This window comes from Rhizophagus irregularis, chromosome 12 (assembly GCF_026210795.1).
Source record: "Rhizophagus irregularis chromosome 12, complete sequence".
In the NCBI taxonomy this organism is placed as follows: domain Eukaryota; kingdom Fungi; phylum Glomeromycota; class Glomeromycetes; order Glomerales; family Glomeraceae; genus Rhizophagus; species Rhizophagus irregularis.
In genome coordinates this window covers 3,160,319-3,174,174 of record NC_089440.1, presented here as the reverse complement: position 1 = coordinate 3,174,174, position 13,856 = coordinate 3,160,319, and the positions used below count along the sequence as shown (strand labels likewise).

Below are 13,856 nucleotides of genomic sequence, written 5' to 3'. Positions count from 1 at the left end.
TTTTTAATTACAAAAACGTCAAGTTTGACGTTTTTAATTAAAAAAATTATTTTTTTTTGATTTTTTAACTACAAAAACGTCTTTTTTTGATTTTTTAATTACAAAAACGTCAAGTTTGACGTTTTTAATTAAAAAAAATATTTTTTTTTTGATTTTTTAATTACAAAAACGTCAAGCTTGACGTTTTTAATTAAAAAATATATTTTTTTTTGATTTTTTAATTACAAAAACGTCAAGCTTGACGTTTTTAATTAAAAAATATATTTTTTTTTGATTTTTTAATTACAAAAACGTCAAGTTTGACGTTTTTAATTAAAAAAAATAATTTTTTTTTGATTTTTTAATTACAAAAACGTCAAGTTTGACGTTTTTAATTAAAAAAAATAATTTTTTTTTGATTTTTTAATTACAAAAACGTCAAGTTTGACGTTTTAATTAAAAAAAATAATTTTTTTTTGATTTTTTAATTACAAAAACGTCAAAGTTTGACGTTTTTAATTAAAAAAAATAATTTTTTTTTGATTTTTTAATTACAAAAACGTCAAAGTTTGACGTTTTTAATTAAAAAAAATAATTTTTTTTTGATTTTTTAATTACAAAAACGTCAAAGTTTGACGTTTTTAATTAAAAAAAATAATTTTTTTTTGATTTTTTAATTACAAAAACGTCAAAGTTTGACGTTTTTAATTAAAAAAAATAATTTTTTTTTGATTTTTAATTACAAAAACGTCAAAGTTTGACGTTTTTAATTAAAAAAAATAATTTTTTTTTTTGATTTTTTAATTACAAAAACGTCAAGTTTGACGTTTTTAATTAAAAAAATTAATTTTTTTTGATTTTTTAATTACAAAAACGTCAAGTTTGACGTTTTTAATTAAAAAAATTAATTTTTTTTGATTTTTTAATTACAAAAACGTCAAAGTTTGACGTTTTTAATTAAAAAAAATAATTTTTTTTTGATTTTTTAATTACAACAACGTCAAGTTTGACGTTTTTAATTAAAAAAAATATTTTTTTTTTTGATTTTTTAATTACAAAAACGTCAAGTTTGACGTTTTTAATTTAAAAAAATTAATTTTTTTTATATTTTAACAAAATGATCAACATATTATTAAAAAATGTTGATTTATTCATGATCTGTCAAGTTAACATTCTTTTTGAGCAGCACAGTTAAACTCTGCGCAAAAAGTTTCCATAGTGAATGTTCACTTTCTCTGTACATGTACATGTACATGTTCATGTTCTTGCTCTTGTACTTGTACATGTACAGTACTTGTACTAATACTTAAGATTAAATTGAGAGTTTTTTACGAAAAAGGCAATTTTTTTTGTATCCATGGCAACTATGCATGTGGATGATTTCAAAATCGGAATAGAAAATTTAGGTGAAAATCTGACCAAAATGAAATGATCAACCAAAATTTTTGCCTTTTAGAGTAAAAAATCGTCTAAAAATCCTACTTGGGTGTTAATATATGGAAAATGGAGAAAAATCAAAACTCTCTCTCCTTTCTCTCACTTTTCTTAATGGAAATAATATTTCACTCATTTTAAAATACTCGTATTTAAAGAAGTTGCCCTAAATACCTGGTTAAAACACCAACTTGGTTTCCGCTACTTGTCTCTATTGGGTCCAGCGGCACTTGTTCATATGTTTTGAACGACTTTGGTTATAAGGTTGAAGATTCCAAGCTGGAAGGAAGAAATTTCCATTTTGCTCAGTGGTGAAAGTTCGCTTTCTTAATAATAAGGTGTTGTTCCTGGTGATAGTTTGGTGAAGTTTCCCTCTTTACCTAGGTTTTTACTCCTTTGGGTTGGTTTTCCTAGGGTTATGAATTTTTCTTATTTTTTTGGTGAATTTTTCTCGTCTTTCTTTTTTGCCTTCTGCTTTTTGGAGTTTTTCTGGGGGGTAGGGGGTATCCCAAAATTGATCGACATCAGGTGGTTTGTAGATCTTTTCTTTTGAGAGAGTTGGGTGTAATTTAAGGGGGGTGCAGATCTTGGTGATCAGTTTTTGGTCAGGTAAGGTCAAGGTGGCATATGTTTGGACTATCATGAGTTTTTTTTTGCGGTTTAGTTTAGATTGGAGGGATCGTTCGAAATGAGGTGGGTGTCCTTTCGGGGATTGCACGACACTAAAAAGTTCCCCTTTAGTTTACTCTTAGGTAGTTTATTAACTCTGGTAATATAGTCACTTGGAGAATTTATTTTTATCGACCAGTGTGGGGGGATTTTTCCAACCAGGGGCTGGCGGTTCAGTTTGATAATCTGCGGGGTACGGGCTTCAACTTACCAAAACTTAGGTTTACCTAGGCGAGAGTATGGGAGGCAGTGGCGTTATCTGGGTTTTTGTGTTGTGGGGTCTAATTTTAGTATCTCACATTATACCTTCTTCCTGTTAATTGCCCACCGGTTTGAGTAGATTATTTTCGCGTGTAGTTTAGTTAGTATTTTTGTCAATTTTGACTTATATGTAATTTTCTACTTATAATCGCGTCCATGTTAGGTTTCTAACTGGAACCCATTAATAAAAATAAAAATAAAAATATATGGAAAATGGAGATTTACGAAAATATCTTAAACGAACTGCTAATATAATTACATGGGATCAAAGATTAAATAAGATATATGATATTTGTCTTGCACTTAATAATATTCATGTTCACGGGTTAATTCATAAAGACCTTCATCCAGGAAATATTTTTATTGATTCTACATTTGCATATATTGGAGATTTTGGATTTTGCATGCCAGCAAACGAAGATTTATCAAATTCTACAAATAAGAATATTTATGGAGTAATGCCATATATGGCACCTGAAATATTACGTGGAAAACCACATACATTAGCATCTGATGTATATTCATTAGGTGTGATTATAAATGAAATAATTACAGTAATTCCTCCATTCAATAATCAACCACATGATTATTATCTCGCACTGGATATTTGTCGAGGTTTACGTCCAAATATTAGAGAAGAAACTCCAACTTCTTTAGAAAAATTAATTAAAACATGTTGGGATGCAAATCCAGAAAACCGACCAACTTCCGGAGAAATATTTCACACATTATCGTATCATTTTAATGCATATAAAAGTACGCCACCGAAAGAATTATTATATGATTTTAACGAATCAATCAACATTACCAATTTATTATTAAAAGTACAATTAGAAACACATTCCCAAGCTATTTATACAAGTCGACTTCTCAATTTTCAAAATTTACCAGAGCCTGTAAACTACCCGAATCAACAAGAATTTATTTCTTCGAGGTATATTAAGAAAATACAAACAGGTAAATTTTGTAATACTGTATATATTCCTTTTATCTATTTAAATTTAATAAATTTAAATAAAATTTATATATTGTAGGGCAAGTTTGTAACACCCTTCATTCTGATGAATGTTCAGATTGTATTATTATGGACATTGGTTGAGCTCGTTCGGTTTATTGTGTTTATTATTTCAGAGAGTCATAGTAATATCTAATATTCTTAAATATTCAATTATTGAACTTTATATAATATAAAATTATTTTATTATTCTTATAAATTGAAATATAATAAAGTATCATTTTTATTATGTTAAATGACTTCTGGCTCTGATTTTTCATAAATGATACATGTGCAGCTTCTATACGGCTAGTGACAACTGACCAACATAAAAATCCTAAAAAAAATTAATTAGTATTTAAAAAATTCTAACCGGTTACCTCTATACTCGAGCCATTAACTTATAATTATAAAAAATTTTTTTTTTTTGTTACTTTTCTAATTCTAACCGATAAACTTTTAAAGTTTAATATCTAACCTTTAAAAATTATCGGCTAGTTTTCCTTTAAAGGATTTTTGATAGATTTTTTTTATTACACCGTTAGAAATTGGGACTATATGAATTTTGTGCAACAAAAATTTATTTAATTTAAAATTAATAATACACGCATTAGAAGTCTTTTTGTGTAAAAAAATAACATAAATAAATAAAAATCGCTTAAAATTTTATAAAATGTAATCACACGATCTAAATCTAAAATATGATTGGTTCATGAGGCATGATAAATCACGTGTTGCTTATGTAGTATTTTAAACTTTATCATTAGATCGAAAATTATTATTGTATATGGTAAAAAATTGAGAAAAGTGCAAATTAGTATGTTAACTAAAAATGCGTAAAAATTGGATTAAATAAATAAAATCGTAATTCGGACACAGGTAAATTTCCAGTAATAATGAATTTATAAATACTTCGCAATTTGACTGGAATGTTCTGATGTTAAGTAAGTATAAAATAAAAAAGGAGTGGATCAGATGATTATAATCAATTATATAACATTATAGTGTATTATAGAGAGTATTTTTTTTTTTAGGGAAAGTAGAGATAATATTTTTAGGATAAATCTAATTGTAACAACTTCTTATTTGTAACAACCCCAATTTTATCCAATTAAAATTTAAGATCAGGCGTAATGTAAACAAAAACAAAATATCAGTCGTGTAACTAAGACAAAAGAATTTTTTTAAAAAATTTCAAGAAACTGCTTATAACTTCTTAAGTACATTAAGTAAAAGTTTCCAAATTAAATTTTGCATATAAAAATCTTATTTGTAAAGCGCATACTAAATAAATTTATTATTAAAAAAAATAAAAAAAGGATGTTATAAATAAAATATGTAACAAGTTGTTACAAGTACATTTATTCATATTTTTATTTTAGAGGATTTTTTTTTATAAAAATTATTAGAGGAAGAGTTTGTTTTTTTTTAGAGAAAGTTGGGAGAATGTATATATTTGTAAAAACCTATCCGAACAATTATAAATAGACTCTTTAATTGGGACGATATACTGTAGGTGCCTTGGAAAAATTAATTTATCAATAAAAAAATTAGTACGACTCTGTCGTTAATTTTAATTGTCGCTCATGTGATTCAACTTTAGTCGCTAGTCGCGACCTTTAGATAATACATGAAATTACAGTGTAAATTTTTTCAATAAAAATGATTTATTATAATATAATATTTTATTAAAAAAAAAAATCCTATTATACTTGAAAACATTCTATTGTATAAATTAGCGACAAATACCAAATCAGGTAATATATCAAACTTAAATTAAAGAATCAAAATAAGGCAATATGTATATGTTATAAAGGGATTATATTTATTTAGACAATTTCTTGGATTTATCGAATAACTTTATTTTTTTTTATTACAACAATAGGTCATATCTTCTGTTTATATCAATTTTCAATAACCGTGAACCAGTGTTGATTCATTCAAATTTAAAACATTTGCTAAATAAAAAAAAATGGGTTTAACAACACAATTTCTAAAAATAACGGTGATTATTGACGGTGATAAAATCATTAAGGGAATATTATAATAAAGATTCTCTTTGAATAAAACTAAAACATTCATTCGGATGTGCGATCAAAAATTCGTTCGATCTTAAGAAAAGGAAGATAATATAATAAATCATTTCTGATTTTGTTTTAATTTGAAGTTTTTAGTATTTATTCGTTACTAATAATATAAAATTTCTACAACTTGAATATTATTAATAAAAAAAGTATAATCTCCACGAACTTGTGGTCTGTCATAGGTTAAATTGGTTGGACCGAAGTTGTAAATTATTTGAATATTAAAAATTTTCGATTTATTTTGTAGATTATTCTTAAATTTAATAAATTTGGCATTAATTAATTAAATTAATAAAATTTAATTATTTAATCTACTACTAACTACATCAGATATCAGATATTTACGGTATACATAAATGAAAAATTAAATATTAAGTATTATTATATAAATATAAAAATAGCATGAATTCATTAAAAAAAATTATCATTATATTAATTGGAGAAAAAAAAAATATTTTTCCATGACCACAAAATAGCGTCAGGTTAAGAACCAACAATGGCAATTGCACAAGAGAATGGGGCACGAACACCAGGTGTGACCAAAAAATGATACACCCTAATAAAATATTTAGAAGGTAGTTTTGCCGGTAAAGTAAATTTATGCGTTGTGGAAAATGTTGTTCCAGTGTTAACTGGACAATCAGTTTGTGAACAAAGATCCATATAATAAGACGCCAATAATTTCGGATTAACTTGATCAACAACATCAAATTAATAATGGTTGCTGGTGTGATAGTATAATTCAATTTTACGGAAACCTCGAACTCTTGTTCTCCAGGTTTGATAGGATCAGGTGTTAACTTTACAGTGAGTAATTCTGCATCTGGGAATTCTACACATTCTTTAAACTGGGTTATTGCATTGACTATGGAAAAAAGAGTAACCAATGAAATTAATACAAAAATAAAATTTCGGTTCATGATTGTCTGTTCTTTAAAATTGGCAAATAAAAAGAAATTTGTTTTTTCTTTATAAAATTTTTGATTGATTCGAAGTAATTAAAATGTCAACTTTCACAACTTTCTGTAGCTTTATGTTCTTTTAAAGATATTTTTCTTGCAAATCAATAATTTATTAATCTCATATTAATAGATAAAAAAAAGTCTTTTTACTGGTTAATTAAGAATTAAAATTTCATTTGACTCTAGTAAAATGCAATGCAGATCAAAGAAATTTCTTCCTCAATTAAATAATCATAATACTTAAACGGTAATATTAAACAACTCAAAAGGAAATGTTCTTAATATGAAACTTGATCTTAGTAGGGGGCCATAGTACCTGGGGTATGATACACATTTAGGAGGTTGGAGTCTATATCCAGGGTATATTACATGGAGGAATACGGCATGGGTACTGTGCTTTAGGGGGTACAGGAATTTATATTGCGTAATTTATTTTACAATACTGTTCCTAGTATTATTCCCTGGATATTTTACAAATTTTGAAGGTTAAAAATCGAATATCTCCGTGCAAAATATCCGGATACTTTAAAAAACCAAAAAAAAATTTCATGTGGGTACTGTGCAGGTACTGTCAGGGGGTTATCACATGGAGGAAAGGATACAAAGGATACGCACAATAACCCGAAATTCATTTATTTAAAAAAACTCCATTGTAAAGTAAGAGTTAATTTTCATGTTATCGATCCTATTAGAGATTTTCATGTCGAAATTGATGATCATATGCATTAAATAAAAATGAAAATCACTTTATTTTTCTCTTTTTTAAAAGAGAATTTATCTAGGAAAAATTAATATCATAATTCTTAATATTCATTTTACAATTTATAGTTTATATGATGATTAATTTATTTTGAAAAAAAAAAAAGATGCGAACATCAAAAATCTTAGTTGAAAAATAAATTTATCATTTTTTTCATAAGGACCTTTCACAACATATCAAAATTGAAACATAAATTGTACTATTCTGCTATAATAAAAACTTCTAGCTCCCCCAATAAATTTATTTCTATCTATTTCTTGTTCTATTTCGTTATATTTATAAATATATATGTTCATATGACCGAAAACGTGCATGACACTAATTAAAGCTAACTTAAAGAGAGAGAGAAGTGCACAAATTTGTAATAAAAACGATCTCCAAGAAGTAAATCCTCATAAATATCCACATTCTTTGTGCAACTCTGGTTGCAAGAATATTTCAAATATCTTTCTGTGCATTTCAGATGATCTTACATGATTTTGATGATCACGTTCCGTTGAGTTGTGATTTGTGACCGTTAATTTAAAAATTATTGACACATAAAATATGAGAAAAAATTAAATATCCCTTTGAAGGCAATGAATTACATTTACTATAAGGAAAGTTAATTGATTACAAGAGATCGAAACTTTTGGATGCTTGATTAACGAATTCCTTATCCTTTCTGGGACGGTTTTTGATCATACCATCATACTTCAAGAAGGAAGATTCTATTATCCAGACAAATGCATCTTTCTTTGCTAATCATGATTAACAATGTCCTCGACGTCTTTATACCAGCTGATACTACGAAACCAATGCTTAGCCCCTTGCACCTCCAACGCAATTTGATATTTTTGAAAGAAAGCATAATAATCAAGCTCATGAGTGAGAGAGAGACGTTACTCAATCATACAGCTCCTCATTAAGAATTTTCTTAGCTATCTGAATGCATCTAATCTGGAATTTGTGATTTTTTTTTAGATTTTGTTTCTCTTTTAAGTTCATTGATATCATGCCTTAATTTTGCTAGGTTCAACGTTCAAAACTCTGGTCTGAAGCTCTAATTTCTCGATTCTACTCCTAAGCTTGACAGTCTCAACATGCTTTAAAAACTCGGATGACATGTTTGATTAAAAATTTTACATAAATATACTGTAAACTATTCAATATTATGTAACAAATGTTAAGGTTAAGACCTTTTTTATTTATCTATATAATAAAAAAATACATGTCGATCTTCTAACGTTTAGATTAAGTCTGTATAAATAATCTTTGAATTGTGTAGCATGATTCAGTGCCTGATTTAAACTTAAAAGTTAAGGCCATTTATTTGATCGGCAAACGTATAGATTTTTTTAACTTAGCTAATTTTTGATCGGTTAAACTTAAAATTTTATTGCGAAGATATTTTTAAAAAAATTTTTTTTGCAAACATTTATTCAAAATAATCTTATTAAATGAAATTTTTTAAAATTTAAGTCCCACATTTTCGATTTTAAAGAAAAAAATCACTGTATTTATTTTTAATGAAGTGATACAAATAAAAAAAAACAATAACAATAAATAAAAAAGATAAGTAAATGACAATGATCAAGGAGAAAGATGCTAATAAAAAAAAATGAAATAACAATGGAGTAATGGAAAGTAATAGAATAAGAAAGGGAGTAAAAAAGAGTAATGAGAAGTGATAGGAAACAAAAAGGAAAAATAGGACATGATGGATGATGAAAAAGAGTGATGGGAGACGAAAAGAAGTAATAGGAAGATGAAGAGGAGTGATGGGAGACGAAAAGGAATGATGGGAAGATGAAGAGGAGTGATGGGAGACGAAAAGGAGTGATGGGAAGATGAAGAGGAGTGATGGGAGACGAAAAGGAGTGATTAGAGACGAAGAGGAGTGATGGGAAACGAAAAGAAGTGATTAGAGACGAAGAGGAGTGATGGGAGACTAAAAGGAGAGATTGTAGACGAAGAGAAGTGAAAAGGAGTGATGGGTGACGAAGAGGAGTAATGGAAGATAAAAAGGAGTGATGGGAGACAAAAAGAAGTGATGGGAATGAAAAGAAGTGACGAGAGACAAAAGAAATGATGGGAAGTAAATAGGAGAGAAAATGTAATAATAGAAAATGAAAAGATGTAATGGAAAATAATAGAAGACGAATAATGAGAGGTGAAAAATGATGAGAGACAAAAAAATAAAAAAATGATCATGAGGAAACCAAGTAAAAAATAAACCATAAAGTAAAAAAAGAAAGAAGTTAGTAAGAAATGAAATATAAGATAAAAACAAAATAAATAAAACAAATAAATAAGTATAAGACTAGTTTTAACCCGGGGTGATTTAACCTGGTAATTTTCCGGGTGATTTAACCAGGGTGATTTAACCCAGTGATTTATTATATAATAAAATTATATCATTATGATGTTATGTTTATATTACACGAAATATTTTTCACACACCCAAATACAATTTTCATTTCGCGTTCACGTATTGAGTTCACTTTGGTACTTTGCAAATACATAGTTTTCATGTTTGCACCTTAACTTTGCCTTTAAATATAACCATTACATAATAATCACTATTATTCCTTACGTTCTTATACCACTAATACACCTTTTTGCGTCTAAATAAATTGTTTATACAATGGAACTATTTTATTGTGATTTTTTACAGAACTCTTCTTTTAGCTCACATGATATTGAATGGTTGTTTTCCTTAGAAACGTATAATAATAATGAAGGTTATGAGTTAGATAAAATTCTGCCAGAAAAACCATATTATGAAAAAGGATCAGATGATGAAGGATCAGATGATATGGAAGGAGTAGAGGATATAAATGTAAATGTATTAGATGATATGGAAGATGAGGATTTATATAATAATGATGGAGATCAATTAGAATTGGGGCAAGGAATGATATTTGATACATGGAAAATTGCCGAAAATTACCTTGAAAATTTTGCAAAACAAAAAGGATTTTCCTTTCGTAAAAGAAGATGTGTAACGGATCCTATTGATAAAACTATAGTAAGAAAAAGAACTTTTGAGTGTTCTCATGCATGTGTACATAAATCAGACAAGGCTATCTTAGAGAAAGATAGACGAGATAGAGGTTCAGAAATGATCGGATGTCCTTGGCACATCAATATGGCTTTTCCTAAAACAGCAAAAGGTGTTCGAATTAATAGCATTGTTAGTGAGCATAATCACTTGTTAAATCCTCTCATCATAGAAACAGCACCAAAATTTTGAAGACTTACTGATGAGATGCTTGAGAAAATTAAATTCTGGACAATTCAAGGAAAAATGGGAATACCAAACCAATATAATTTACTTGTAGCATCCTTTCCTGATAAGACAATTAATAGAAAAGATTTAAGCAATGCTATACAAAAGTTTAAAAAACAAATGAAGTCAAGTAGAAATGATGCTTGTCAAATGCTTACCGAGTTATATTCAAAAAAGAAGATAATCCGATGTGGATAGTAAAACTACGGTTTGATTCTGAAGAAAGATGACTCAATTCTTTATTTTGGATGGCTCCCAATCAAATTATTGCCTATGAAAAATACCATGATGTTGTAATAGTTGATACAACATCAAGAACCAATCAATTTGATATGATATTAATGTTATTCACGGTTGTTGATAATAACTTTAGAAATCTTATAGTAGTAGCTGCCCTTTTGGAAGATGAAACTGAAGTAACATTTACCTGGGGTTTGCAGGAATTAAAAAACTCTTGCGAAGTTATACCAACAGTACTATATTCTAATGCTGATCCAGCTTTAATATCTGCTGTTAAAAATAATTACCAAGATACTTGTCATCTTCACTGTATATTTCATATTGATTTAAATTTGAGAAAAAAACTCAAAGGAAAATTGCGAGATCAATTTAAAGATTTTTGTACCAAATTTTTAAAGATGTGTAACTCCTTATATCATAATCAGTTTGAGAATGGATGGAACACCTTAATTAATGAATATCCCAAATGTCAGCAGTATCTTACATGAGTTTTGTATCCTTGCAAAACTAGTTGAGCCAGTTATGCTATTAATCAAAATTTTACTGCAGGTATTCAAATCTCTCAACGTGCTGAAGTTTCTAATAAGCTAATTAAAGAAAAACTTGATTGGACATCGTTATTATGTGATGTTGTTGAAGAAGTTCATGCTATATTTGATAAACAATCAAAAAAAGCAATGTTAACTGAATGTATAAATGAAATTCCAACTAGAAATTTGCCAAGTGTAATGGATGAATATTTTCCAGAATTAAATATAGTATTGAAAGAGTATCTTACACCACAGATACTTCAAAAACAATGTGATCAAATGGCACAATCACTCTATTATGATGCTATATTGATTGATGATTGGTTATCTTTATTAGAGGTAAGAAATTTAATTTTAATATACAGTGTAGTTACTTGCTTTTTTTGCAAAGGCATATAATGAACACGTACTTCTGTAAAAAATTGATGGTCATATGTCATGTAGATTTGATGAGATTGATAATCAAAATTATTTAAATAAGATATGCATTTGAAGTTCCACAAAAAAAATTTCGAACTTACATTTTTTGTTATTTTAGTTACCAGATGATTCTTATTGAATAAATATTGCCAGAGAAGATGACTATGACCAACTACAGTCTTTACTTTCTTCATTACTTAATAATATATCACTACATAATGTTAAAAAAGTATGGAAAGTAAGTAGACATTGTGGTCAACAATCAGCACCTCAATATATGATTATACTTGATGACGGATCATATTTATGCACATGTCTTTGGCTTATTAATTGTGGAATTGCATGCAGACATTTTTTTCGAGTAATGTCTTATTCATCTAATGCTCAATTTCATATTATGCTTATTTCACAATGTTGGTATAATGACTAAATGAACCAACAAGAACATTATTTAGTGCCAGTTTATCAAATTAAAAAAATGAAACAGACTTTTTTTTGTCACAATCATCATTTCAACATCTTGAAAGAGTTAGGCAAACACCCAATATTAAACAATTACAAGGCCTTAAGCAGAAATTTGGGTTCAGTATAGGTTATGCCAAAAAGGCACTTGATTATGCTATATGGACAGATAAACTTAATGAACTTGTCAGTCAACTTAAGAATTTTATTGAAGCAGCAAAAGAAGAACTATCTAATAATCAAGAGAATATTGATAGTATTGTTGGAGACCCAATACAAGTTAAGCATAAAGGGCGACAACCTAATAGGTACAAATCAGGAGAAATAAATTAGTGAAAACCAAAATATGAAACAGAAATAAAATAAAAAAAATAAAAAAAAATGAGTAAGAAACGAAACCTTACTGGAAGAACTAAAAGACCTAAAAATGATGAAATAGAGTTAAATATGTAAATTATATAAATTTATTAGATTATTTTCTTCTAACCTTATCTGTTATCATCATACTGTAAATATTATTATTAAAATACATATGGGCCGATCCTTGGAATCTAATTTTTTACACAAAAATAATTTTATTAAAGCAAATATAAATTATTATTTATATAAGAATAATAAATTTATACCAGATAATGCAAAAAAAACTAATTAATTATATAATTTTTAATTTTTTTTTAATATAAGATATCATTAAAATTTAAAAGATCAAATATAACTCTCATGACAAAATCATTGATAATTCTTCGTAGAAATAAGCTATACAAATATATTTACATTCATTTGAAAGAGAAAATCGAGATCTATCTAATGAATCTAAAATCAAGTGAATTGAATCACTAGTTGTTCAGTATTCACGTTCAGTATATTATTGAATTTTATCTAAATTTGATTATTAATTACTTCACATATAGTGATTCAATTTGAATGATCTTTGCTCCCTAAGGTGATGCTAACTTTTATCTTTAAAATAAATTTAAAATAATTCGTTTAATATATGTAGATGTTTAGGAATCATCAATTATATTATTAATATAAAATTTTATAAGTTTGATAAAATCTGATATAAAAAAATTTATTAAATACCTGTAGATGCAAGCTACACGAATGAAATTATATTCATTTGAAAGAGAAAGTTGAGGTCTATCTAATAAGCCTAAAATCGAATGAATTGAATCACTGGATTGTGAATAATTACGTCTAATATATTTATTTTTAATTTTTAAATTTGATTTGACTTTGATCGTTAATTACGCCTCATCCAGTGATCCAATTTTCCTGATCTTTGATTCTTACGATAGAGCAAATTCTCAGCTTTCAAATGAATGTAAAATGATGACGTTAGCATATCTCCAGGAATAATAATGCACGATTTTGTCACCTGCATAAAGTCCGATCTGAAAATTTTATTTCTTACCAAAAAATGCTTTCATAAGAGAATCCCAAATTCTTTTACTTTATTTAAAAGATTTTATTTGCCATTTAAGGATTTTAGTAGAATAAATCTAATAAAATAATTTTAAAGATAAAAAACAAATATATAATTAGTTATTTTGAAAAAAAAGAATATCTTATTATTCATTTTACAACTATTTTACATCATAATTATTTTTTATTTGCATGTATTTTTTACAAAGAAAAAACAATAAATTAAAGCTAAAAATTATGAAAAAATATGTCTTATCTATGTATATAAAATATTAAGTTTTTTCTTTTACTTACCACTTAAAAATAACTGCTATATTTGCTTATAAACTTTTTTGTCATATTTAATAAAAGTGAATAGAAAAATG

The 13,856-nt window shown here is 26.8% G+C and overlaps 2 protein-coding genes across 2 annotated transcripts; both read left to right on the top strand.

Annotated features, from left to right (window-relative positions):
• Positions 1-9,769: 9,769 nt before the first annotated feature.
• Positions 9,770-11,743, top strand: OCT59_004203 (uncharacterized protein; the record flags this gene model as incomplete). Its single annotated transcript, XM_025315836.2, has 3 exons — positions 9,770-10,298; positions 11,204-11,523; positions 11,723-11,743. 3 exons carry the CDS (start codon positions 9,770-9,772, stop codon positions 11,741-11,743), a joined length of 870 nt encoding a protein of 289 aa, XP_025181868.2.
• Positions 11,744-11,835: 92 nt separating this feature from the next.
• Positions 11,836-12,399, top strand: OCT59_004202 (uncharacterized protein; the record flags this gene model as incomplete). The annotated part of the gene is made up of 2 exons (XM_066148135.1): positions 11,836-11,842; positions 12,092-12,399. The coding sequence occupies 2 exons, from the start codon at positions 11,836-11,838 to the stop codon at positions 12,397-12,399; spliced, it is 315 nt and encodes a 104-aa protein (XP_065996763.1).
• Positions 12,400-13,856: the final 1,457 nt, after the last annotated feature.